Source organism: Ambystoma mexicanum, chromosome 9 (assembly GCF_040938575.1).
Source record: "Ambystoma mexicanum isolate Mex_15411 chromosome 9, UKY_AmexF1_1, whole genome shotgun sequence".
Classification (NCBI taxonomy): Eukaryota; Metazoa; Chordata; class Amphibia; order Caudata; family Ambystomatidae; genus Ambystoma; species Ambystoma mexicanum.
The window spans coordinates 659,079,889-659,107,754 of NC_090931.1; the positions used below are offsets into that span (position 1 = coordinate 659,079,889).

A 27,866-nucleotide genomic window follows, 5' to 3' on the forward strand; every position below is an offset into this window, starting at 1 on the left:
ATTGGTGCAGTGCTGAGGCATATTAATGCTTGAGCCAAAGGTGGATTTAGCAAGTGAACAAATAGCACACGCTGAAGTGAACCCCTTCTTTGATCCACACACTCAAAGCCGAACATGCATGGCTGCACATAGCCTCCCAGTGAGGTCTTAACTATCTCCTTAACACCTCTCAGTAGACCATTTACAATGGAAAATGATTAGTGGTGAAAACAGATAATTGACAGTGACTTTTACCTCTGGCAGTTTTGTTCTTCGAATTGTAAAAGCTGTTAATAAGCTATTTGAAGTGTGATTGTTGGGTGATTAGAAATTACGAGGGACCAGAGCAAGCTGCAAGCTGTCTGGAACAGTGACCTTGTTGTGCATTTTCATTCACTTTGTGTCTGTAGGTGATTTTTTGTAGATTATCATTGCTTAGCATGCTGAAGCGTGTAGGCTTCCAATCACTAGGGTAACAAAACATCTTTAATCCTAATCTTTTTGATCAACATATTTATACAATGATGTAAATATTGCCAGGTTGCTTTATTTTGTGACTTGTGTATTTTAAAGTCATCCCTATAAAAAGAGTATTATTTTAGGTATTCAAACCCAAACACATATTTCTACCAACTTGAGCAGGGAAGATATTTGTCATGTACTTAAATTTCAGACTAGGTTGAAATCATGGCTTCACCCGTTAACCAAAGTGTGTTATCTTGGGGAAATCATTTGATCTCACTGCACCTTCTCTGCCAAACTTGGTAGCCCCTAGAAGTTATTCAGTTTTCAGTGTACATTTTTCCAAAACAGTATCACTTATGGTTTACTAGAATAATGTTGATCCGTATGTAATAATAGTGACTATTCATATTCACCATGCAAACAAGTTGTTCTTGTTTCCAAATATGTGCTACCCTGAAGAGCTTGGTTGCAATCAAATTGCTGTTGGACCCTGGCTTTCGTTCCCATACCATAACACTCCCTTATGCCCTGAACTCAACTACGAATGTGCTGCAAAAAATGCAATTGTGTGCTGCGAAATGTCCCATTCCATGCTGCAGTATTGTTCTGGGGGATGTCTTTCACAACAGGATGCCGGCCCCAAGCCCCGCCTCCACAGCCTCACCTCAGTGGCCACAGCGTTCAGCGGGGCCTTGTTGGAGAACACTGAAGCTGAGATGTAGGTGGGTCTGAGGACCTTGTCGCTTAGCCCTCACAGGGGAGACATAGCATTATCCTTGCTGCTACCTCACCGGGCCAAGAAGACAAAATAGGGTTGTGTGTACTATGAGAGTGGTAGTAAATGGGGATAGTGGCAAGAGGGAGTATGTGCAAGGTGCGTGGGCGAGAAGCGAGGAAGAGGAGAGCAGGAGATTTTGGAAGGGATCAGCAGATGTAGATGTCCCCTGTCTAACTGAGTTGGTGGATAGTGAGCAGCACCAGGAGGATCACAAGGCTACTGCCACCATGCCACACCTGGAAGACCACGGCTCAGCACAGTGTTACCATAGCTACTGCGGCCGATTTAAGAGAATTGATAAGCATTCCCGAAGAGCCGGCAGCACATGTACACTTGACTCCCCTCATGCGGATGCAGAAACTGCACCTAAATCTTCCAAAAGAAAGAGGAGGGCCTGTGCTAAGCCTGGGTAATCCAGTGAGAGTTAACCAGTTCCTTTGCCAGATATATAAAGAGAAAGAGGGATTAGGAACTCCAATATGGTGCACAGGGATCTTGAAGCTCCAGTCCAGCAGACACCAGAGCTCATCCAGGTCCATAAAACTACAACTCCCAAGTTTCCTCTATCAAACAAGCCTACCTGAGGTCCCTTAAAACAGAAAAGGGCTGGAAGTTAGGGTTAGTGTTTTTCAGGCTGAAGGAGGGCCATTGGGTGAGATTAACCAGCTAATCCCAAATCCCATACCAGTGTTGCAAGGGACGCCAAGTCGAGCAGACAATCCCCATCCCATCTACAACACATGTGCCCCATTACACCAGAGGAAGGATGGAGGGAGGGGCCGAAGCCCTAAAAGAGCCCAAGGGCTCAGTCAGTAGCTGGTGGAGCCAGGAGGAAGAGCCCATTCGTCGACAGGAAGCAAAACACCTGGATAAGGAGCTGGAGGCAGGATACTGGAGAAGAGCCCTTGGAGCATAATGAGGAGACAGGCTGCTGCAGGGAGGGCCCAGTCGGCTGGGCAAAGACTCACCTAATGTGGCAAACCAAGAGATGCAGTGGGCTGGAAGGAGTAAGACCCAGAAAGCTAGGGAGAGTAAGGGCAGGGAGTTTGCGGGGAGATTGACCCTGAATGCTGTGTAGGGAATGGCCCAGCGGATAGTAGGGAAGGAGTTACGCAAAGGAGATAAGGAGAATAAAGAGATAGATGGGAACTGGGGAGCCAGAGTATTTTTAAGGGAGGCTGCCAAAACTGTGAAGGAGAGCCACATATACGGGAAATGCAGAACCTGAATTGTTCTAAGGTAGTTTCCTAAAAGGGTGAAGGAGGCATGCAAAGGGGGGGAAGAAGCTGGGAAGGACAATAGACAGCTGGTGTGAGAAAACAGTGAGGAGAGATGGACAAGGAAAGAACAGGAAGCATGTGAAGCAGAATGAGCATTGAAAGAGGTGGAGCAGTGCAGAAACCTTGGCAAGATGATAGATGATAAAGAGGGGGACAGAAAGAAGCAAATGGGAAAATGTGGCTATCCCAGAGGAGGTTCTAGAAAGAACCGAAACAGTGACGTTGAGGACCAGTAATGGACTATGGGTGGAGGCAGTAAAGAGAGATGTGGAGTGGAATTTTGCTGAAGAGAAGATAGCAGACTGGAAGACCAGAAGGGCTGCACCTAGGAAGAAGGGCAGCATAGTGAAAAGCTTTGTGGGAGTGACACTTGAGATGGGCCGCCAGGGAGGATAGAGAGATTGATGCAAGTGGCTGAAGGAGAAGAACCTGGAGAGGGGGCGGGTTTCGTGGGACCTGGTGAGGTCCCTGTCTCTGGTGTAGGGCACTCTCCTCTCATCCCCTCGCTCCAATCCATCCTGGAAGGCCCGCTACTCACAGCCCCACTTACAGAATCCCCCAACTGGTTCCAAGTATGGGGCTAACCCCAGGACTAAGAACAAAGGAGAAAAGACTCCAAGAACTGTATGAAACAGGGTGCGGAAAACCTTAAAATAGAGGGCTGAGAACTAAGGAGAGGAGAGATGTGGGAAAAAGGATGGAGGAACCTCCTACAACCTGGGACTTCGCGATCAGTGGTTACTGTGTGGTTTTGCTGGGAGACACCCGGCCCAGGCCTTTCTGAGCAGTGGCTCATCTTTTTCTTGGAACACTTTAACATCCCCAGAGACTATTTCTCATAGTTATGTTTTCCCAGAGGACAAACCCACCATGGAGAATAACCATCCTGGCAGCTTATAATTTAGTTCAGGTGCTTCATGTATATTTTGAACAGAACTAAGCATTTTTATTCAAAAGAACATGTGGTAACCCAATTCCCTGGTCTGACCTGTATGCCAATCTATCTCCACTATGTGACAAAGAGGAGAGCAGGCCACCCACTTGAATAAATTGAGTGATCCTGGGCAAATAATTTTGTCCGCGAAACCTAGTGATGAGATCAGGCAGTTTCCAGCCACAGACAGACCCCCAAACCCACAACTGTAGCAGTAAAAAAAGACAACTTAATAAACATGAAAGAGGTCCACTCATAGCACACCATTATTTCACTTGCAACAGTCATTAACTTCTCCCGCTAAGCTCCACCTTCATGACCCACCTACCCGCGGCACTCTCCCATTCTTTCCTTCCCAGAGGGCTCTTTGCCTCAAATCTGCCACTGGCTTGAGCATATGGTACCCCCGAGTCTGTTGGAGATGGAAATGGCATGTACCTCTGCGATATCCACCTACCCATGCACCTCCTCATGAAGACTGTACAGACACCTTGTTAAGATGGATTTCTGAACTCTGACCTGGAGGGGCAGAGGTTCAGAAGGCTTAGCCTAGTTTCTTGGAACAGGGTAACCTCTGGACAAGCCAGACCAATCAGGGTAGCTATGGCAGGCGGTCAAGACTAAGTTTCAAGAGGGGTGAGGGTGACTGAAGGACCTCAATGAGCACACAAAGCCAGGACACTTACAAATTACTCCAGACAGGTGTTACATCAAACATATAGACACATTTATTTCAAGGCCTTTGTAACATAGACCATAGCAAAAGAATCACAGTAACACTAAGTAAACCAACACAACACTATCAACACAATGTATATACAAGACCATTGGGGTCTAAAGGGGTTAAATGCATGAAATATGTCGACAACCTAGATGGGAAGGAAACAGGCAGTGCAGATAGTCTTTAGGCCCCTTCAACATCAACGTCACACCTAACTAAAAGGCAGTCCAAGCCCTAAGAAAAAAGGAGCCTTGTTCTCAATAGTACATGCAATGCAAGCGCATGCGGTTGTTCCAATGGGCAAAATAGGGTCTCTTCAGGGGTCTCCAGCAGCTCGGGAAGGTGGATGAGGCGATGCAGAACAAGTTCCCACTATTCAGGGAGGACCTCCACTTGAGGCAGTTCCAGAGAGCGGGATGGAGTCACTAGTTCGCACTAGCAGTGGAAAGGAGAGGGGCCCCCAGGGGCCACTTGTGTGTAAAAGGGGCCCTTGGAGCCAGGGGCCACTGGTTAGTGTTGGAAGTACTCACCGGTCCCAGGCGCACTCGGACCCAAACTTTGCCCGTTCAGTCCACTCGGGTTGCAGGTTCGAACACAACAAAAAGAACATCTCTGCGGCTTTCAGTTCCTGAGATAGAGCGATGATTCCCAAACGGGACAGTGGCGATTTCCCCACTCTGGATGGATGAATCGACTCAGTTTCACTGCAGCAGGCTTCAGGGGCAAGAGGGTCACAAATGCAGTGTACTTGCAAAAGATGTTGCCGTGGCAGGGCAACACGGTAACTGCATGCACTCCGGTCCTGGCGCATTCGTCTCACTTCAGATCTGGGAATGCCAAGTGTACGAAATTCGGTGTGAGGGTGCCGGGGACACAGAGCTAACAGTATACCAAGTTTCGAGGGCCTCCTCGAAACGGTGGTGGTGACAGAGAAAAGCAACTCTGTAAGCTGGTCAGCCCATTGGTTGGCCCAGGGACACTTCCGAGAAAGCTTACTTGCAGGGTTTGATGAAGGTGCAGAGAGTAGTTGGTCCCACTATTCCAATGGGTCGAAGCATCTTCGCAGACCTTCTAGGACAACCAGATGCAGAGGGGTCCCACGTGATGACAGCGGGCTCAGGGTGCCAAACCTTCCAGCGGGTCACCAGTGGTTCCTCGACTCGACTTCGTGTTGCAGGATACTTGGATCCTATCCTTTGTTCAGTGAGAACTCAGGAGAACGACATGGTATGGGTGTTTTTGGCCTCCTCTTATCCAAAGTTCCCTTCGCGCCAAAAAGAAGAGGACCCAATGGGAGATCTGCTCACAAACACACACTCCATACGTGGACCAATCACAGACCATGGTGGTCCCAGTCATTCATGGCACTCCAGACTCTGGCACAGGATGTGTATTGGACTCAGACGTTTCAGCCCACATCCTGGAGGCACACACACAAGGCATGCATAAGCCTGCGAAAGCATTGGGTTTCGCAGGAAAATGCATGACCAAATAAGGATTGACCCGGGTTGACTCGACCTGGGGAAGGTGAAGGGGCAAGATGGCCAATGGACAGGACAAAGAACCTCGTGGCATGGCCATTTTGGAGCCAGGCCACCTATTCGTGCCGAGCGCGGTTAATGCGGTTAACATGGCAGGAAAGGGTTAAAAATAATGCGAAAAGATAGCTGCCACCAGTCCTGTCCATGACACATCTGCACAGTTCATAAAAAGTCCAGCGAGAGTATCTAGGGCCTTGGGAAAATGACTATAGGCCCAAGTGTGCTGTATGGTAAGATACATCCTCAAGTTTCAGAGAGGCAGGGAGGCTGTTCCAGAGGGAGGTCCCAGACGAAGAAAGAGATCTATCACCAACTCGTTGCTTGGAGAAGCGACTGACCCTGAAGTAGTTGGAGGTGGAGGAGCAAATAGCTTGAGTTGGAAGGTATTTACGAACAGAGAGAGTTGTGTTAAGGATGTGTGTCCTAAACATTTGCATCCACCCAGGCCCATCTGAAGATGTGTGGGGACTCCCTGCTTAGAGTGAAAACAAATTACAAGACTGTTGACTGGCAACATGGGGGTAGTTGCTGGGGGCTGCCAGAGTCTCGAGGTCCCTTTAATTTGAAACGGTTAAAAGGCCCTGACACCATCTCTGCATCCATCATTGGCTCTAGGACCCTGGGTCCAAGGAGACGCGAGGAGATCCACAAAATTAGTGCCCTGTAATCCATGTTCTCAGGGGAATTTCCCGTGGAAAGGGGAAAGTTCTCTTTTTCTAACTAAGCAATATCGAAAATAATGTTTTCCAAATTCAAGCCACAAGCAGGCATAACCAACTGAAAAGGGAATGGGGCATTTGGGAACAATTTGCACTCAACGAAAACTAATGAACTATTTAGATTTACATACGTCCATTTTCTAGGGAGTGAAGCTTCCGGTGGGCTCGGGAACTTCCTGTTAACACCTTGCGGCCCTGCACAGCACGCTCGTCGTTGCTCCAGCCTCTGCCATTGACTCTAGAAGGAAACTCATCACGGAATGTGTTGCTTGAGAATCACTGTTACAGGTGAGTACATTTCTCACCTGCCCCTTTCCTGTCACGTGGTTATTACCTCAGATCTGTTACTGTCCAAGATGCCCAATAGAAGAAATGCAGTTTAGCAAATTCACTTCTTAAAGAAACGGATCTGTTGTCTCGTATAACACAGACAGTTCACCCCACCTAGTATTCTAAAGGCTCCCCAGAAATCTGGCATTTACATTTGTATGTTTTTCTAATTTGTTGCCCATTCTATTTGCTTTAAAAAGGGCATTGCATGGCAACATGTTGTTCAGCTTGGTGAGATCAGAGCAGACATTTCCGACATAACCCCAAGAAAATGTTGCTGCTCGGGGCTCGGTGGTAGACTTCTAAATGTTGCTAACTCTTTGCAGGGGCTACGGGAGAGGGATGGACTGGGAGAAACGCCAAGGCCACTTGGCCGAGTACTATGTCTACGGCGCGGCGTGTTCTGAGGTCGAAATTGACTGTCTAACTGGCGATCATAAGGTAAGCAACTAGGGGTCAAGTCCTAAAAATTAAAGTGGGGGGACTCATCAACCAACGCAATGTCATGTCTCGTCGCCACAATTTAGCACATCAAGGTGAAATATGCACATTTCATTAAATTGGCTTTGCATAACCGCCCACATTGCATAGGACGAATAGCATTTGCCTTTCATAAAATCAACACACACACAAAACCAAGAGAGGATAGTTTCTTCTAATAGTGTTTTGAAAACGTTAGAATGTGCGCATGTTTTAAACTCCAAGAACCAATACACATGTTGTTCCTGGAACTTGCAGTACCGAAATGGGACATTTGACCTTTAGTTGTTTGTTCTTTCACATCAGGTTATATAGTGCAGTGGTGAAGTGTCTGGCCTGCAAAGCTGACGGCTGTGGCTTGATCCCTGAAGTCGCTTTAATTCATAAATTCAATGTTTCTCATTTTAGGTGGGGGGGGGGACTGAGACCTGTAAGCAACGCATTATAATGCAGTTTCAATGCAGAACTGTAGCTGGGGTCGTTGGAAAACTCTGGCGGTGTTAAACTTATTTGCATTGTTATGCTGACCATATTAGGGACGTGCTACTCTGGGATAACTAAATTCAGTTAAATTCCACTTTATAGATTGTGAGAGACATGTATAACAGATTAAAATGTATGGACACAAATGTATGGGACGGAAAAACAACTTTTGCAAGGCGGATCAGATTTCTAGGTATTACCCAAATTGACCTTTTACAATTGACCTTTTGCACAATTGACCTAATTATAGTGGTCCTAATTTACCTTCTGCACAATTGACCTTCATATTATTTTAATTATTTTATATATGTAATGGGTTGATTTTGGATTATAAATAATATAAGGGGTTTGGGTGGGGGGGCTACAGGGGTTTTTGGATCGGGTGGGAGTTGCGGGGGGTTTCCCCCCTGCATATATGTCCTAATTGACCTTCTAAATTATGTCAATTCTCCCGAGGTCAATTCTCCCCAGGTCAATTGTGAAAAGGTCAATTAGTATACAACAGATTTCTATGCATACCCTCACAGATATTTCATTTGGTGGTCCCCTGGAGGCTGTCCCACAGAAGCTTGCAAGACCACATGGAACTGATGTAATGATACATATTCACAGCTACCTGTCTTCTGGTTGGTTTGTCACGCTCTTGTCCAAAAGTAGTTGCTCACTCAAAATGAAATATAAAATCATACTTCAGAGACTGGGATCTTAGAATTTCCATAACCTTCCATTTCACCCTAGTTAAAAATCATATGATGCAATTAATCATACTTCCTCCTATTATCATTTACTTGTTTTATGAAACCCTGAAGTCCCAAGTACACTATTAATACTCAACTGTATGACATTCCCAGTGACCAGTAAAGATTTCTTTATAAGTGGTTTTTGGGTTCTTCATTCAGGTCGAGAGACCGGTTCTTCAGTCACCATGCCTTATAGAGGTACTTGGGCACTGCAAACACCACTTCTTCAAATTTACCAAAGAGGCATACAAGTCCTCCCGGTGCCCTGAAATTCGGATTTAGACATGTCTTAAGATTTCATTCATGGATTTCAGGGATATCCCAATGCTAACTCAGCAGAAAATGCTTTTACACTCATGACAGTGTCCGCAAATATTCCTAGATGCGGCGCACCAGGACTTCTATACGCTGGCCGGCGGGATGATACCAAAGCACCATTTGGTGTACAGGTATCTCAAGAGTGAAGGTTGAATTTGACCAAGACAGGCTTCATTACCCATCAGTATCTTTGATAAACTATATCTTTCCATTGTATTAAACATTCATCTAACTAACACAATGCAAACACATCTTTAACCCTTTGTTTTGTACTGCTGTCAACAGTTTTGGGATTTCCCCAGATATTAGCATGCTCAGTGTAGTCAGTGTTTCTGTCACACTCTTTGCTCATGGCCCATGGAAAGGGTAACCCACCATCTATTCTTAAATTGTCCATGAATGCATTTTTATATTGATAGAGGCCACCATGTTTCCATGATTTGGTTTGGACGGCGCTATGGGCCCTTAGGAATTATTTGACTTCAGACCTCATGGGACGGTGCAAACTCCCAGGCTTTGTGGCAAAGACCGCTCCATGGATTTTCTGGAGAGGGACTGCCTCTGTTTTGGTTGGCAATAGTCTGCTCCTGGAACTGGTTAAAAGGTAGTCTCTTGAGCTGCTCGAGATTAACTTTGACAATTAAATCAGCGTATCATGTAATTGATCAATTTCCCACGAGCAACTGTCGGGTTCCATAATAGCTTGATCTCTGGGCCTAGATCTTTGCTCCACCCACATGTTCCCCTCAGTCACTACACTATGGTACAGCTGCATTTGAAGGGCCACTGATCTCAAGATGTTCCATTCTCACGCTGCAAACACAAGATGGTCTAGTACATTTCTTTTGCACTTTCAACCAAGCCCGAGCAGGTCAAGATCCTGGTCAATATTAGTGTTTCTTCTGCTCTGTTAATGTATTATTTATCTATTTATATTGATTTATATACAGGGAGGAATAAATGCTCCTTTGATCAAAAAAGAACGTACAATAGATTAGAAATGAGATTTGAGTGGTAGCAGTGAGCTTCTTACAATGGGGCGAGTTTGAGGGACATTCTGACCAGGTTGTGGAGGTGAGAAAAGGGAACAGTCACCGGGGACAATACATGGGTGGACATGAGTAGATTAAGGACAACCAACATTGGACATTTGTAAGTGCAGGTAGGCGGCACGCCCACCTGTGTTAGGGATGTGGCCATGATGGGTGAAGCCCTAGAGTGGAGGCAGAGGAAGCCATGATGAGTGAAGGCCTAGAGTGGAGGCAGAGGAAGTGAGGGACAGAGGCAGGTTAGAGGCGAGGGAAGAATGTTAGCTAACAGGCAGATGAGAAGCAGGTTAAGACCTAGTTATGATATAGGATTGTCTTCAGCATTTCCTTTCACACGTTACCGTGAAAGCTGACTGTCCCATAACAACAGCCCTTCTCAAGGCACCGTTCACTACTCGTTCAAATGTTTAGGTTCTTACCCTTCCGGGTTACCTGCCTCAGTCTTCTAAAAAGAACTCTGCAATGCTCATGGAATATGCACCAATATCCCCTAGATGCCTGCACCCCAATACTGAAGCGCAAACCCAGAGTCAGTAGTGATGGTGCTTCACCCACTATTTTATCTGACCCTTTCTGGAGCTGTACTGTGCACATTGTTTTAAACATGTGCTATGCATTTGAAGGACAGTATGCAGGGCTTTTCATTTTAAATATGCATTTTTGTTTTTTTATGTTGCTTCATTTCATAAATACATATATGGGTGTTTATTGTTTGTCTGATTTACGTGTACATTTAAGAAAATGTATGGATGGGGTGTGCATATTTAATATGTCATTTGTTTCATATCTGGACAATAATTAATACAATATTTTAACAGATTCAATAGGGTAATTGTAGCACTTGGTGGGTGGAGGGATGAGGAGAACTGACTACATTCTTGGCTGATTATCTCGGCACTGTACACAACTCAAAGTAGCTTTTCCTTGGCAGCCGGAAACCATTGCTAAACTTATGACTGCAGGGGCAGTTGAAAGACAAGGGGGTCATTACAAGTTGGGCGGTATCCCCCCGGTAAATTCGCCAGGATAATGACCAATGCAATTAGCGTTACCGCAACTTGGTGCAGAGCCATTAGCGCCAGATCACAAGTTTCGGTGGTGCAGTAAATCCTCATTTTTTTCTGAGTCCATGGGACTCAATGGGGCATTTTTGGTGCAATTACTGCAGTGATCATTGTGCTCTGGCAGTTGCCCCGAAAAATGGATGGAAATTGGCCCAGTCACCTCCAGCTCAGAGCTGGTGGCGAATGCTCCGAGGTTCGCCCAAACTCGGGATTCAGCAGAGCGCTAATGTAGCGGTAATAGCTTTACCGCTGCATTTTTACCACTCCGCCCAACTCTTGATAAGGCCCTTATTGCCTTTCATTGTACCTAATTAACACATGGGTGGCCCACTTCCAATTGATACTGGAGGACATGCAATGACTCATTGAAGACTCTCAGAATACCAGGAATGATTTTATGGGCCATTCTAAGAGTGAGTGGCCCCAGCAGCTGCTGGGGTGGAAGCGGTCACAGGGCCTGGGTGGGAAGTGCCACTGCCAGAGTGTGATCCTGAGGCACTGCTGTTTTAGGAAAACTGTTCTTTTTGCAGGCTTCGCCTCTCCTTAATGGGGACCCCTCAGCATATCCGCAGACTTTTTGTGTGATCCAGAACTGATTTTTGGGAGAGATGTCTTTTTCAATCTCACTCTCTGGCTTAACACATTTGGTTTTGGGGCTCTGGTCAGTCTTAAAAGCAACATGTACAGGGGAACATTTCCCCCATTGTTTGACCTTTTTGATATTTTTCTACATCTAGTGCAGGGTTTCAAATTGCAAAGCGATGGGAGATTTGTAGCTTCTGCTTGTAACCTACAGGAGCCTGGTTTGCTTGGAAACAGTAGCTGCTAGTAGCTACTTTTTACTCCGCAGGCCAACTGGTGCCATAACACCATGCTTGCGTGACATTAACCCTTGGTGTTTGGGAATGTGGAAAGGAGCTTTAAAGGACATCTAGAAGGTATTCAATCCTTTGAGGGTTATATGCTGTGGACAAATGGTTATAGTTTGCCTCTCATGTGGAAGTTAAACTCACTATGTATTAACTCCTCGTTCCCCAGAGGTAGCTCCTGCTCACTGGTGGAGGACAGATACCCAAGAGCTGCTTTTAGTGCCTACTCACCAAATCCTTATGTCGATCCCATCCACGGTGCCTCCCTCCATTTATCTGCTGGGCCTAACCAATTCCAAGCCCTGTAGTGGAGCACACACAGGCAAGGCATTTGTAACCTGATATGTTTAACATGTATGGGTGCTCTCCTCTTGGCCTTTTCTTTTTAAGCACATGGCAGCATACTGGAGTACTACAGTGCCCCAAATGGCTGCCACTGTTGTTCAGATGCCCCCTTTTGGCTATCTTCCTCCCGGGCAGCGGTAGGATGTGGCCATATAAGGGCACCCTCTTCAGGAACTCTGGCCAGTGCTCATTTGCAAATAACCGGTTTAGGCTTGGTGAGGAGTTGCAGATGACCCCACTATACATCCTAAACCTTCAGTGTGTTATGGCTTTATTTGAGGCGCCTGTCCATGGTAGGACGATTCGAAGTGATCCGCCCGCGGCTGATTTTGCTGCGGCCGGAAAGTTTGCATGAGAAAGGTGCGAACTACCAAAAGTTCACACCTTTCTCATTCAAACACACTTACATACTACGGGGGCTGCAGGGGTTTCCCCCGCAACCCCTGCTCACTTTACTGCGGGGGACACCCCTGCGAGCCCCTGTTATTTATTTTTTTAGTGTGCTGCGGGGGTGTCCCCCGCAACACCCCGCTCACTATACCACACAGTATAGTGAGCGGGGTGTTGCGGGGGACACCCCCGCAGCCCCTTTTTTTTAACTTACCTGCAATGCTACCACCAAAGGTTCGAACTTTTGGTGTTCGAACCTTTGGTGGTAGCATTTTTTGGGCTTTTTGTACGGTCAGGCCGTTTTTTCGGTCAGATCGTACAAAACCGGTAGGGCAACCACTCAGACGTTTGAATGTTGCAGGTTCCCTGATATATGGGTCGGGGTCCCCACAGTCGAGGATTTCCCCTATCAGTGAATGATATAGATCCATTCTTCAGTCTACCACTGGAGCCAGGTATCCAAAGATGAAGGGTACACAGAGGGACCCCAGATGACTAAGCCATCCTCTCCAATGTGAAGCTCTGCTTTTTAATTGACAATGGGAGACCTTCCAAGGGGCTTCCATCCCTTGACCTGCTGGGCCTTACCCGTTCCGAGTCCTGCCTGGCTGAGGTCACCATCTTGGAGCTCTGAGGAGGCGAGGTCCTGTATATGGAGCACAGCATTGGAAGTGGGGACTCCTGCAATGCATCTTCGTTGTGGGACTGAGACATCCCTGCCCTGTCTGCGTCTGCCCTCTGCCAAGAAGAGGCTCCGCTGTGGAGCCCGAAACCTCTCCTGCTGCCTGCAGACCATGCATCAGGTCACTTCAACTGCTTGTCGTGCCTGGTTTGTGCTGGGGGCCTCCAACATCTTGAGAATCATTGCAGAGGTCTTCCTTCAACTTTAGCCAAATCCAGCCCATTGGTGATCTTCAACTTTAGCCAAATCCAGCCCGGTGGTGATCTATTTCCAAAAGGTTGCTGACGGAGGCTGGTATCAGATCCAGCTGCCACTATTGTCCTCCGAAGCCCACAATGCTTCTGCTACTCCTGGGCCTCCAATGTCAGAACTAAAGGTGAAATCACTTGTCCCCAACAGCCCTACCTGGCATTGATGTATGTCTTCAAGTCCTTGCTTGTAGCTAACTGGGCCTGGTTTTTGGTGGAGGAACCTGCGCATGCGCATCCTGATTGGGGACCGCCCGGATGACGGAGGTAAGATGCTGCCCCCGTCCCTACGCTGGAAAGCTGACTTAGTAATCCTACAAGTCATTGCACTGACTCTAGTACTGCAGCTGCATTGAGCCCCATTGCTTTCTTTTAGAAAACTGCGATTAATCGCAAACTACCCTGAAGTAGCCAAAACCTTGTTACTTACCTTGAACATTGGTGAACTCTGTGCCTGGATAGGCCAAGAACTCATTAAGTGTAACACTAAGTCTTGGTCCCCCCTCCTATGGTCTATTATTACAGTGTTGCTATTGAAAATGTGTGAATTCTAAAGTGTGGTGTTTGTGTCGCATTTTGGACACCAAACTGTGGTTGCATATGTGTATTTCGTGTTTTTACTTACCTTTTAGTAACTTTGACTTAATGCACACTTATTGCCAAGTAGAGTATGGTTGCACTTACATGTGTGTACAATCCTTAGCTTGACACCCTCTTGTGTTTGTTAATTGTACTTTACCCCAAACCCTTGATCTGCTTAGTCTCTGCCTAAGTGTTCATCCCCGTTACCAAAACAGAGTTTGGTTCAGAATTTTGTATGAAACCTTTCCAGGTACACTGAGGTTGATGTCCCAGAACACTGCGCCAATAGTAGCTCTGAAAAACGTGCTGACAGGTTCTCCACCCTGCTCTGTTGAGTTTTTCCCCAAGCAACTGTTGTTGTTGTAGATAAGGTTTGCAAGGTTTCGTTTTTCCGTACAGCATGGGAGTTGACTACCATTTCTGAGTTTTGCAAATGGATGGGGAGTTTTCATTGCGGTATTGTGTTCACTTTTCAATGCATCTACCTCAGTGTTATGATAAAGTGTGGGTTCTTGGCAGTTTCTTTTCTAGTAGACGTTTGAGCAATAATGAGCAGTTATTTTGAATAATGTTTATTTGCATAATTATTTTTCTAATTGTAAGGGCGTGTTTCAGTTTTAGATATAGTGACGTTTCCATTTCCAGTTCTTTCATTATAAATGTATGCAGCTGTATTGAAATGGGTTTATAGTGATAATTTTGAATGCCATAGTTCCTAATGGCAATGTTTCGAATAAAAATGCATCGAAAAAAATGCATTTTTAAAAAATATTTTAATGGGCCCCCCAAAACCCCTGTTTTTTACCCCTTAAAACCCATTTTAGTTAAAAAAAAACTTTACCTACAAAAAAATGAATTTTTTAATGCATTTTTTCCGAAACTTTTGTCATTCGAAACTATGTTTTCGAAAAAATGACTGGATACCATTGAAATGTGCTATTACCTTGCTGGGGAGCACTTATGGTATTGCAGAAGTCACTTTTGCACGATGGGGTTCGTTTGAAGCCACTACGCTAATTTTCTAAGAATTTGGAGTCCAAATATTCCTTATTTGCCCTTCAGCCTCTGCCCAATTAAGATCCTCCCGGATCCCTGGGTCCTCAAGCCACATTGGAGAGTGAATGCCGCTGTCTAGCGCAACTTACGCTCTGGTGTCGTCTTTCCCTTCGACAAGAATGCACATACGCTTGGATTCACGCCTAGAAATACTTGTGTACAGGCGCGTTATGAATGCCATATAATATCATATATATCATTCTTTGCAAAGGTAAAGCCCCATTGCGCCCCGGCACTGTGCAGCGCACGGACCAGGGTGCACAAGCAAGCTGTGTGCATGCAGCAAAGCCAGGGATGCTAGCGGATGACGTCGACAACCCGTTACCCCAGCACCTTCCTCCCACCCTGTGTCGGTGTATCAGTCTATGGGTGGGGTCAGCCGCCTAACCCCACACCCAGCCCAAGGCACAAGCGGGAACACAGCTGGTGACTCTGTTCCTGGGAAGGACTTCAAAGCCTGGCAGGGACCTTTTCTGGGGCTAGCATGAAACTGTCATAGCGATTTTCTGTGGTCATTGTAGACGCTGGAATAACAATGTGCTTTACCTGAAGAAAAACTGGCATGACACTGTTGAAATGGTCGTGACCATTTTACAGAGGTAGTGTAGACATTAACACTGTAATGTGCTTAACTGTACCAAGTTAGGATGCCTCTGTTGAAACGTGCTTCACCATGTGGAAAGTGGCATGGCGCATCTTGGTTGACAGGCTGGCATAGTCACCTTCTTTTGAGCAGCCCTCTTACAGGTTGAGACATTGATAGTCCTTTTTTTATAAGCATCTTGGAAAATGTGAGCAACGCTGCTATTAATGAGCACCCTGCTGAGCTACTCCTAAGAACATTTCACAGTGTGTTGGCAGCACCCTTCCCAGTGGCGCCCCCAGACATTTTTTATAGGGGTGGCCCGATGAGGCCACAGGAAATCTTGGGGTGGCACACCAAAACAAACACGTAACTGAATTTTAGGAAAGCTATGATGCCGATGTATTATATAGTCCAGTTGAAAACTATGTATATGTGAGAGTTAAGGAATTGCATATTGATATAGTTCCATTTATTATTTAACAGTTAACTAATTAATGTATCTGATGCGCACAGAATAATACCAGTACGGTTAACATTTTGAGTTTCACAATCCGGTTTGTGCTATGTAAGGAATATGTGATGTGTATATGCTTGCCAGGCAATTCATTGTTCTTCAAACAGAATAGTTTTTCGACTTTGACGAGAAAAGACAAATATCAAGCTTGAATATAAAGGAGCACATTGATTGTAAGGAACAATAGTACATTCACTAGTTTTCATTGAAATTGATTTTATTTTTTGTTGGACTACCACACAAATACCATTTTGACACGATTTTCATCAAACCCAGCTATGCCAGAGCCTAACCTCCTAGCCAGAGGCAGTTCAAAAGGCCTGCATTGGGCTGTGGCAGGTTTTGTGTCCATGAGTAGATCAAACCCTCTCTTCTCCCTCTACTCTTGAGCACCCAGCGGAATTACTATTAGGGGTTGTGGTGGTAGGCCCAGCAACGTATTACTCTTGTGTGAATGACCAACATTAAAAGTAATCAAATGTCCAACAATACACTTTTCTTACTAAAACAGCAACCATTTACGCTTGCAGTGTTGTGCTTCTAGTGCTCATTAAACACAAGAACACAGAGGATTTCCTCTCGCGCAAAGATAATACACGAGCATTGAAAATAGTAGTCAAACAATAAGCAGTTCTCAGTAGAAGCCAAAATATACTCCAGTAAACCCATAGCAGTGGTCGAAGTGGGCAGGAGCTGTGGGGAGCAGTGCTCCTGTACTTTAAAAAGAAAATGTTTTACGGTTCCTATACTTTTAGTTTAAAAAGAAATAGTTGTGGAATGGTTTTGTTTTAAAATAAAAGTGTAGGAAGAAGTTGAATCTTGCACCTCAGTGCAACGCACTGAACATTCCCTTAAACAGTAGGCGCATGTGTTTGGGGGTTTGGATTGCGCGTGGGAGGGGGCAGGGGAATGGGGTTTGCTGGGAAGTAGGAGCAGGCCAGCAGGGAACATTGTAGTTCCATTACTTCTTTTGGTACACTTCGACCACTGACCGCTAGCATCTGTACTCTATTACTCATCTATGATAGTTGCAAAAAAAGCCTAAACTGTTGTTGACAACTTTCTTTTTAGACTCGCTGGCCTTTTCTTTGGTCACAGTTTCACCATGCGTCAAAAACTAAGAATTGCAAATCTGTTCGAAAAAAGTAACAGGTTTGATGCTTTCTACCCCCATCAGGTCTCTCAAGTAAGGGTTCTTAATATTAACAGCCTCGATGCACAAATTATGGAAAATGGCCTAGTCATTTACACAGCAGCCACATTTTACATGCACATTCAAGAGGCACCTGACAGCTATTAAATTCAAAGATTCCCAACTGACTAAAGTTACGATTCCATTGTGGGAAAAGAAGGCTCTTGCAATCTGGCTCAGTTGCACGTATATCATCATCCAATCAAAGCAACACAAGGTCAGGGTGACACAAACCCCCCTCCCCCGGGGATCTCACAGAATTTCCAGCATTGCGCCTGCATATAAAAGGTGTGGTTTTGATTGTCGATACAGTTAATAATAAAGGAGCTTTTGCTCTAATTGATATTACATACCTTATGTGTTACTTCCCAACTGATCTCTGTGGCATAACGAGTTAATGCATGTGGCTGCTGTCTGAAAGGTTGGGGTTCGAACTCATCCCGCCATAGCAAAATTGTGAAACTATTGTAATGCTTGTCTATGTAATTGTTGCTGACACACTGCCACTCCCGAAAAACCATGTCTGCCGCCTTTCCTTTCCTACTTTCAGGCCAGGCAACAGAGGGACCTATTCCTCGACAGTCTGGGCAAAACCGGGACATCTGGTCACCCTAACTTATCATACGTTGGTCCATGCTCTCTTTTTCATCTATGTGCCCCTCTCATGTTCCCCTTTGACACTTTGATGAAGCCTAAGAGAAGGGAGACAACTGCACAAGCAACCAATTTAACAATGAGTATAATATTACCAACCAATTTAACAATGAGTATAATATTGCCTGCTGTGTTAACCACAATATAAATAAGGGAGGACAATCATGCTATGTTATACCAACTAGGCTGGTTACACATGTTTGCTAAGAAGAAAGAAATGTACTATAAAATCTTCCAGCGTTTAAACCCTTTAAGTGCCAAGGGCGAGGTATCTCGTCCTTGGGATTACCTCCCCAGTGCCAAGGACGAGATAGCTCGTCCGTGGCACTTAAGGGGTTAATGAAGGAGAAAATGTTAGAAGGCTTTGCATGGTGAAATACCAAAATCACCAAAAAAGGCCTTGGCACTGGGGGGGGGGAACCCATGGCAGTATATGACAATGGGGCTAATTCACAATGAATCGTGTAACTCAAAAGTGCACAAAGCAGGATAAACCTTTGAAGTTTAAGTTGCGTGAGACAGAGGAATGTACCAGTCACTCAACTAACAAAGGTGCCCTGCACATTACTTGGCCGTCTTGCACCCTTGCAAATTATGCATTGGATGGCTCTCTTGTAAATATTAGTGTTGGGCTTGTACTAATGTGTGAAAGGATCCTAGCACTCACGTAGGCACTGGAAGCACATCTCACTATGACAGGGTCTTAAATGCTCTCATATGGTAAAATTATGAAATTAGAAAAAAACATTTCAATCGCTCTTTGTGGGACAGAATTGCAAGTGGCATATCTGGGGTTCATACTGCTGCTGCTGTTATGGTATGAAAAAATACACATGCATTTCAAGAATGACCCTCCTACACATTGCACATCTCCCAGCACAATTTCCAAACAGGCGAAATAGACTGTTCTGCTTTTCATACATTTAGCAGCTTATCCTGCTTGCAATTCGGGATAAGCTTTCTAAGTATGTAAAAGTACCCCCTAATTTGATCAATTTGGCATAGGCTGGGAAACGTGTGCACCTTTGATGCTTACCTTGTGATGCCCTTTGTGGGAAATGGGAATCAACACAAAGTAAAGGGATGTGCTACAGCCTTCATACAGCTGTGTGAGTTAGTACAAGTCATGTCACTCTGCCTCCCTATGTCTGATGCTTGATGAATGGAATGCGGTGCCTTGCGGGACATCAACGCGTTGGTAGCAGTGTGCTAACAACAACTGACAGAAGCACACATTGTTGAAAGCACCGCAGAAGACATCACCCTTTGTAAGTACATGTGATGATCACATGCTCGGTTTGACACGCAATACAATGTTGGCACTTACAACACAAACCAAAGAAATACCATTGTAAGTATCTTTAAAGGGCAACAGGAAGGAACGTTGCTTTCAGTTTAACTCCACTTCATTTGTTTTTTAGTTGACCCCTCTTGCCTCCCTAATCTGTTAATGTTTTGAGGAAAATGTTTTCCTCACTACCTCCAGCACAAAACGGTCTGACAAAGCAGAAAAAGGGCACCGCCCCATGGCTTGTAAAGACATAATTGCTTGGGTTTGGGTTTAATCTTTCGAATCCCACCTGTACTGCATACACACATTGAAATACTTCTGTGGCCTACCTTCATCTTTTTTTTTAATGATACACAACATGCTTTCTAGTAGCGCACTTGTGAGCAAAGGCCATGATAAACCTAGGTGTTGTGGATAACGGTGTTTCGTCAAAACTGAAAAAAGCAAAGAACACAGCGTTTATATTGCGAATGGCCGTCTTCTTTTCTGCAGAAGAACGCACGGCTCATTAATGCTCCAGACCAGCAGCCTTCAGATGGAGCTTGAAAGCGTTTAGGGGGAGATACAGGGTTGCAGAAATAAATCTACTGAGACCCACGACACACAGACACACTCTGCTTCTGCTTACCTCAGCTCTGAAGTGTAATCTTTCAGCGCGCCGCAGCAGCCGCCATGTCTCCTTTGCAGTGCCAATGCAAAAATATTGGCAGCGTGTATAAACGTGCTGCGCACGCACGGCGCAACCATGCTGACTGAGCCTGAGGAAGGATGGAAACCTGGAAATAAACACAGCCTGGGAAGCGCGAGCCAATTGCCAAAGCAGAAATGCGCGCCAGGCTCAGGCTGTGTTTATTTCCGGGTCCGTTGGTCCTGACTCTCCAGCCCATTGTGGGTGGCGGGACGTGGCGGCGCCAAAAGCAAAAATAAAAGACTATTTTTCGCACTGAAGAGGTGGGTGTTATTTTCTTTTTTTTTGTTGCTTTTTCGCAGGCGGGGTGGCCGATGGGAGGGCCAGCATTTTTATAAGGGTGGCCGTGGCACCCTTGGCCACCCCTTGGCGGTGCCCTTGAGCCTTCTAGTTGATATCAATGCATATTGTATTTTATTTTGAGGCCATTCCCATTTTTATGTTATTAACTGGCACGGTTACGATGATGCACATGGTAGGTCCTTTTAGGGAAGTTAAAACGGTTGCATGTTCTACTACCATCTGGTAAATGTTCTTCACTTCCCCAGAGTACCAATTCACTGCCGTGTGAGGTAATAAGGATGTGGCACGAGTATTTGCCAACAGTAGGTCTATGGGACGCACAATTTTCAGAGAAGCACGTAAATGATTTGCTGTAAAGACGGCCTCATTGCGAGTTGGGCGGCATTCTGATGGTAAGTCTGCTGGTATACCACTCAACGGAATTACTGTTACCGGCACTTGGTTTGGCGGAATTACCGGCCAGATTACAAATGATGGTGGTGGAGTTAATATCCATTATTTTTAGAGCCCATTGTAATCTATGGGGCATTTTTGGCAGATTTACCGCAGGTGGGAATAACCGGCATGGTAATTCCCCCGATTTTACCGATTTTTGGCAGAAAGTCGGAGGATTTGCCTCCAGCATTATACCGGAGGTAAATCCCCCCCCCCTCCAGGGCAATACTCGTAATATCGCGGAGTGGGAAATTAAGTGGTAATTCCGTTGCTGCCCATTTTTTCCCACTCTGCCATACTTGTAATGAGCCCTGATCCGGTGCACCATGGAAGAACTGGAACAACTCATGTGTTCCCCTTGAGAACTTGCTGTAAACTCTGTCGCTTGTTATCCAATTTCCTCTGCAAAATGCACCATCATTTTAAAAATGGCCACAGGGACCGCCTTCTATTTGAGACAAGTATTTATACTCCACCTGTATTCAAGCTTTACCAGCCACCTGTGTCTTTGGTGTTTCAGATGGCCCTGTAGGCTGGCAGGGTTTCTATGAATGCCTCTGGCGGCCATCTTGCCACCAGTGCAGCTGGTGTTTCTAGCCAGCTGGTTCACATGTAAGACCAGGCATGGTTATCAGCTCTGGAACTGTCTATCACTTTCTCACGTAGATTCTAGGCCACCAGAAACCTCAGGACTTCAATATTGTTATTAATTAAAAAAAACTCTCCAATGAGCTCAGAGTCCTGCTTACTGGTGCCCGAGTCCTTTGAGATCAGCCCATCTATGAGCAACTTAAACTCATACGTCCTGATGCACGAGGATCTTCCCTCACACAATGGGGAGATTCCAGGAGGCATCTCAGCTGCCCACCTCCTATTTGATCCCTGATTTGCTTCCTGAAGCATCCCTAAGATGCTCCATTGCAAGTGTGATTCATTAAGATTTGAACAAAGGGAAATTTTCCATCCAAGGGGCTGTGCTTTGTACCCAGTCATCTGCTTGCACGTGCACGTGGTATGCCGTCGTTTCATCGACAGTCATTTTTACGACTGCCTTTTTTACGGGTAAACAATTACGAAAAAGGTAATCGACATTTTTGGGGGTTGGGAAAGGGCAGATAAGGGTTTGGGGGGTTAAAAATAGGTGGGGGAGACTTTGGGGGTTATGCCACAAAAAATATTAATTTGAATGACTTTTTTCGTAATTGTGTACTCGTAAAAAAGGCAGTCGTAAAAATGACTGTCGATGAAACGACATAGAGCCGTGCACGTGCATCGCAAGCAGCTTGGAATGGCGCGTGCTTTAACAAGCACAAAGCTTGCACATCTGTCCTTTGTTGTTCTTTTGTGTGTGTTCAGTTTCCTTCCTTGTTCCTATGTTCGCCCCTTCAAAGAGGAAAAATTACTCTTTTAAATTCAAAGACAATTTTCAATTGCAAAAGATAATATTGAAACATATAACTAAGCACACAGAAGGGGGAACCAACTGCACAACAGTTTAATTTCCGGACAGAAAGCTTAATGCGCTTTCACCCACGACAGACACTTTCCTGAGGTTCTTGTTAGACGTGAACAATTCAAATAAATAATTAAGACATTCCAACTCAGGGAGAGGGCTGTAGCAGGCGTTATCGGTCCACACCCGAGTTATGGGCCCAAGGAGAATTCACGGAGAACCCCCGGGCTGTGATGCCATAACAATATGGCTAAATCATGAAAAAAAGATCAAAAGCATGTTAGAAGCAGGCGTTCCTCGGAACTTTGCAGTGGGCTTTGCCCTGGTGGAATGTTGGCTATGGTAGTCCCCGAGCACTGAGGTGGAATGTTGGGAAAGAAACTGCAAGCTTTGTTACAGTGGTTAAGGCCCTCTGGTGACCCATTTCTCGCAATGGCCATGCCAACGTTCCATTCCCAGAACGGTTATTAGTAAAGTGGACCATGAAACGTTAAACATCGCATCTGCGTGTATTTGTCAGCTAACCAAAAATGGCCACTAGAGTTCCTGGAAAATTGCCAAAAAAACCTTTGCAAGTGAGAGTCATCAGACTTCAGTTTAGTTTTTCTAAAATTTGAAAGCACATTCTGAAAACTTACATCACTCCGGTTCTAAGAACAGGGACATATGCTCAGCACAATTCCTTCTATCCAGGAACATAGAGGACAAAGGTAATCAAATTCAAGACACATTGTTTCAACTCTGTGTCTAACTCTATCCCCTCCTATTTGGCCACTTTGTGTATATGCAATGCCATAACATGCCCTTTCTACAGGGTCGCTCCAATGGCATAGTTCAGGGGTCTGCCACCTTTGGCTCTCCAGATGTTCTGGACTAGAACTCCCATTATCCCTAACCTCAGCAGTCAACGGTGAGGGATCAAGGGATTTCTAGGCAAACAGTGTAGAGCCGCAGGTTGCAGCCCCCTGGCATAGTTACACATATTCCATTACAGTGTCAGCATAAAATAGATCATGGAGATGAGAGCATGGGGGAGAGAGGGTGGCACGCACAGGCCGGAGAATGGCGGGCCACTGACAGTGGGGATTGTGGAGTTGGGGACCTAGAGAAGTGGGAGCGGAACATAGACAGCAGAGCTATGAACTGCAACCTGTGACGCCAGACCCAAAAATGGGTGCACTCACTGTACTGAGTGTGCGCAGAGAGTGAGCGAGGGAAATCAAAACAACTATGTTATTGATGCAAACAGTATAAAAAGAAAAAGAATCAAATTAAGTAAAAAAAAAAATAGCTATCCACTGGTTGTACAAACAAGGGACGTCATACTGTCATAAACGAGAAAATGACACCAAAACATATGGTAAATGGGAAAGGACAATGAATCGATTCTGTGCACATGTCTATTGCATTTTGGGGTCACTAGACAAGGCTACTGCCTCCCAAAGGCACAAGGGATGAGTGAACGATCATAGTGGGGGAAATGACTACTCGTGTAGGGGAGTGAAGACGATCAGTGATGGAGGTGGCGGCATGCAGGGTGGGTAGCGTATCAGTGAGAGTGGAGTGAACACAGTGGCCAGTGGAGGAGAGAGAGCATGGAGCCGGAATGACATATTACTGTCCTGAGCGAAGATGGAGTATGATGAGGCGAGAGCATGGAGGGTGGATCATGCAGGAGAGACCCGAGAGGGTGGGAGAGAATGATCCATCGATAATAGGGAGTGTAGGTAATATGGCTATGCAAGCGGGCTGTGGTGGTTGGTAACCGTCTGAGGGAGTGGCCTAACGGTTTACTGGCATTAGCAATCTGGGTTAGGAACCGCGTACTAAGGGCACATTCTTTAGGGCTGAATGGGCCGCAAAGAGCCTGCAACCTGTTCATGCCAACAACACAAACAAAAACATACACTAAAGATGACCAACATTGAAATGGAGACAGGGCTACAGCCAGAGCCCCTGATCCATTTCTGTACCGCCACATCCGAATATGTTGTTCTGGGGAGATTGCGAAGACGTAGAGGGAGAGGGGAGGACACAGCCAAGAAGGTCCTTCTACTAGATTTGATTTTTTAAAGTTTGTGGTGAGCAGCGATGTCGGAGGAGGCTGTGGGCAAAGATGGGTTGCGGGCAGAATCCAGGATGTGGGTGAGCATGTACATGAGCACTCACTGGCTTTCTCCAAATGCGGGATTAGACTGTCTGGTCTAAGCCTGCGTTTGGAGCGACCTGATTGGCTGGCAGAGGGTGCTAGTGGTGTGGATCAAGGAGGATACAGACTGAAGGATGACTAACGGAGCATGAACGGGGACTGATAAATGATGGTAGCGAGCATACGCCAATGCACAATACGTCATGTGAAAGAGAGAGCAGATGATGGATGATTGTTTATATGAAAGAGAGAGCAGATGATGGATGATTGTTTATATGAAAGAGAGAGCAGAGGATGGATGATTGTTTATGTGGAAGAGAGAGCAGATGATGGATGATTGTTTATGGAGAACAGAATATATGGAGGATAAACTATGGATTGTGGATGAGAGATTTTGAATCAGGGACCACATCAGAAAACCTTCTGGTCACATCCATTGATTCCACCCTCTTCCCACCCATTCGTTGGCACACAAAGATGGGTGATGCTCCCATCCCGTCCTACAATTCTGCCAAATTGGAGTCACCTTGAGGTGCAACCTCACCCTCGTCTTTTTAGATCTCTAACAACGCCTCAACAGCTACTTTAGGCTCAGTCGTATCAAGCGTCACCAAAAACCTTGCAACCTCATCTGTCCTCAATTGGTCAAGACATGACCACATCGTCCCAGGCCTCAAGTCCCTCCACTGGCTCCCGATCGGAGAAAGAGAGATCATTGTCCACACTGGTATGTCTAATTCACAAACCTAATCAAGTTTCGTGGCCAGTCTACAAATACAATGGTCCATTACACCCTTTCCATGATCTCACATCCACATGATCAGAGCTTCCCGATTCTGCTTTCAGGCCTTGTTGCCCGATCCCGCGCCAAACTGGACACTTCTCCCTTGAGATGTCATTCATTCAACATCTTGCCCAATGCCAACCACATGGGCTCCCAGCGCCAATTCAACAAAAGCGGTTGTGCAGAGCCTGCTGTGCTCTGGCAACAGCTCTGCAAGGCCATGGCTCTCAGCTGCTAAAGGCAATCCAACTCTAGTCTCTTTCAGACACATCCTGGCTGACCCTACACATTTGTCTGTACTTTCTGGCCACCAGAGACCACGGGCTAGAGCTAATGAGGCTCATTGTATGGACTTCCGGACACTTGTGCCAACCACAATAAGGTAGACTCAAGCCAGCCTGTGGCCTCCCATGAGTTCTGGGTGTTAAGGAGACGAGCTTTGGCAAAGAGGTCCTTCAGCTTAGCAGGAAAGCGTGGTATTTTCCAATAAGACTTCAAAGGTATTCTTTAGAGTTATGTTAAGGTGATGGCACATACCCAGGCATTATGTACAGGAATTCGGTACGGTGGTTGCTCTACTTTCAGGCCCTGCTCACTGACTACTAGTGAGTGCCCCTTCCCCCAGTGCAACCTCCCTTTTGTAGAGAAACAGAGGGTGGGTGAGGTGCGCCCTCTAGTTCCCAGTGTTGAATACCTGCTGCATTTCAAGTTGCTGTTCTTCTCCTAGCGCTTTCATGTCTCTAACAATCTTCAGGGAGGCTGTCTTTTCAGGTTTTGCAAATTAATCCCAATTGGTCTCAAGGAATTCTGGTAGCGGTAGTCTGTTTTTGGTAACCACCTACCTTTTGCTACGGAGTGGGTATCTCGCCAAGGATGTAAATGCTGGCACCTGTAATGCTATCTATCATGACCTCCAAAGGCATAATGGTGTCTTTGATGTTTCCAGAAGGCCCCTTCTTGCGCAGTAAAACAATTTCTTTTGGTGGGGGTGTGGAGAGAGGGGGGGGGGGGTTAAAGCAACCTGGCATTAGGCTGTCAAATCCCTCCTGCCTGGGTGTTGTCAGCATACCTGAGGAGGCGGCCATTAGTAGAGGCCCACAGCAAGAGTAGCCCCCATCTCAGCGTGAAGTGGCATTCTTTCACGCCTCGTCTGACCAATGGTCTGAGCTCTGAGGAAAGGCAGAGTGAGAAAGCAGCTTTGGGAGGTATTGCCAGTCAGGCAATGTCCACACAGTACACTGGCTGCTAAAATTAATGAAACCAGCTATCTTCACCTTCCTCAGATATCCTTTTCATTGGCTGGGGCTTAAAAATTGGCTATTCTTTCATACTCATCCTTTGCCGCTCTGTCAGGCAAAAGCGCTTCGATGCCATAAACTATGGCAGGCGGCACTATACAAATGCACACTAACATGACATTTTATATGAAAGCAGGTCAGTCTGCAAGGGCGTTTGTCATATCACTGTCCACACAAGGGTTTCTGCTCAGGATACAGGGTCGATGCTCTCATCCAGGGAGAAAAGGAGTATTATCCAAGCAAAATGATTTCAGTGGAGGGCAGGGTAGATGATTTTCCAAGAAACCAGAAACCGCTTAGTGATGGTATGCCTTCCAGCTCAAGATCGAGCCCCTCATCCTGGCTTCAGACCTCACAAAAATGGTTGAGGTCCCCTTCCTCTCTCACCAGGGTGGTGGCCAGGCCCTGCTCATAGGTAGGCCATCCTTCACCTGGCTCCCACAGCATGGTGCAGCCTCTCACATCAAAGGTGCAAGGAAATGGGACCATACCTTGTCCACCCCGAAGAACCTACACTTGGGTATCACGTCCTTTCATCGACACCCTTTTTTTCGACTGGTATTTTTTCGAAGAGTTTTTGCCAAAAAAAACGAATCTAATTTTTGTTGGGGAGGGAGGGTGGGAAAGGACATACAGAGGGTTGGGGGTCCGGAATAACACGAAATAGGTAGAGGAAAAGGGGCTTGAGGGGTTAACCCCCCCAGTATTCCTCCCACCCCCAAATAATGTAAAAAAAAGTTGATTTGTCTTTTCCACAAAAACTCTTCTTAAAAAAAGCCATCGAAAAAACGTGTGTCGATGAAATGACATAGGACCTCCACTGGTCCCCCTAGAGGCCCATGTCACGTTTAAAATATCCTGTGCCACGTACAAGGCAGTGGCAAACGAGACTGGTGTCTCCTTGGTAGTGTGACGTCCCAAGTGTGCACTGGGCATGCTCAAGCCTCGTTTGGGCATGCGCAAGGGAATAAAGGAAGTCCGTGCGGCAGTTGCCGCCGGGTGATGCAACCGGCAACATCGCGTCCTGCATCTCTGTGCATGACTGTGTGTGTGCATGTATGAGTGGCTCCCCATACACCGCTGGGCCACACAACAACTGGCGACGAGGCGGGATACTGCACGAGCGCTCGTGAAACACATATGGCATGTTGTAGCAGCGACGTCACGGCAGATGAGTCACGGACCCGGTGGATGCATTCCGGCGACGTTCTATTTGCAGGAGCACAGTGGTAGCGGCCTGAGAAGGTGCTCGTGCGCCACTGGCTCCATTTCTACCAAATTTCTGGAACTTCTGGCTATCCTCCACACATAGAGGATGGCCCATTGAAGACAGGCACCACAGGAAGGGGACCTGAAAGCTGCAAAATGAAACAAGGGGGCCACCCCACGCAGTAAGAGAAGTGAAGGTACGTGCAAGACCCTCCAGAGTCAGGTTTGCAGCCTCCAGCACAGCAGGAGGTGCCTGT

General features: G+C 46.1%; 1 protein-coding gene across 1 annotated transcript in view; it reads left to right on the forward strand.

The window, feature by feature from the left end:
* The window catches only part of AOX1 (aldehyde oxidase 1), a 738,465-nt gene that overhangs the window by 610,055 nt on the left and 100,544 nt on the right, over positions 1 to 27,866 (forward strand). The window contains exon 31 of the mRNA XM_069615435.1: positions 7,074 to 7,188. Coding sequence (XP_069471536.1) covers positions 7,074 to 7,188 — 115 coding nt within the window. The remainder of the gene's footprint in view (positions 1 to 7,073; positions 7,189 to 27,866) is intronic.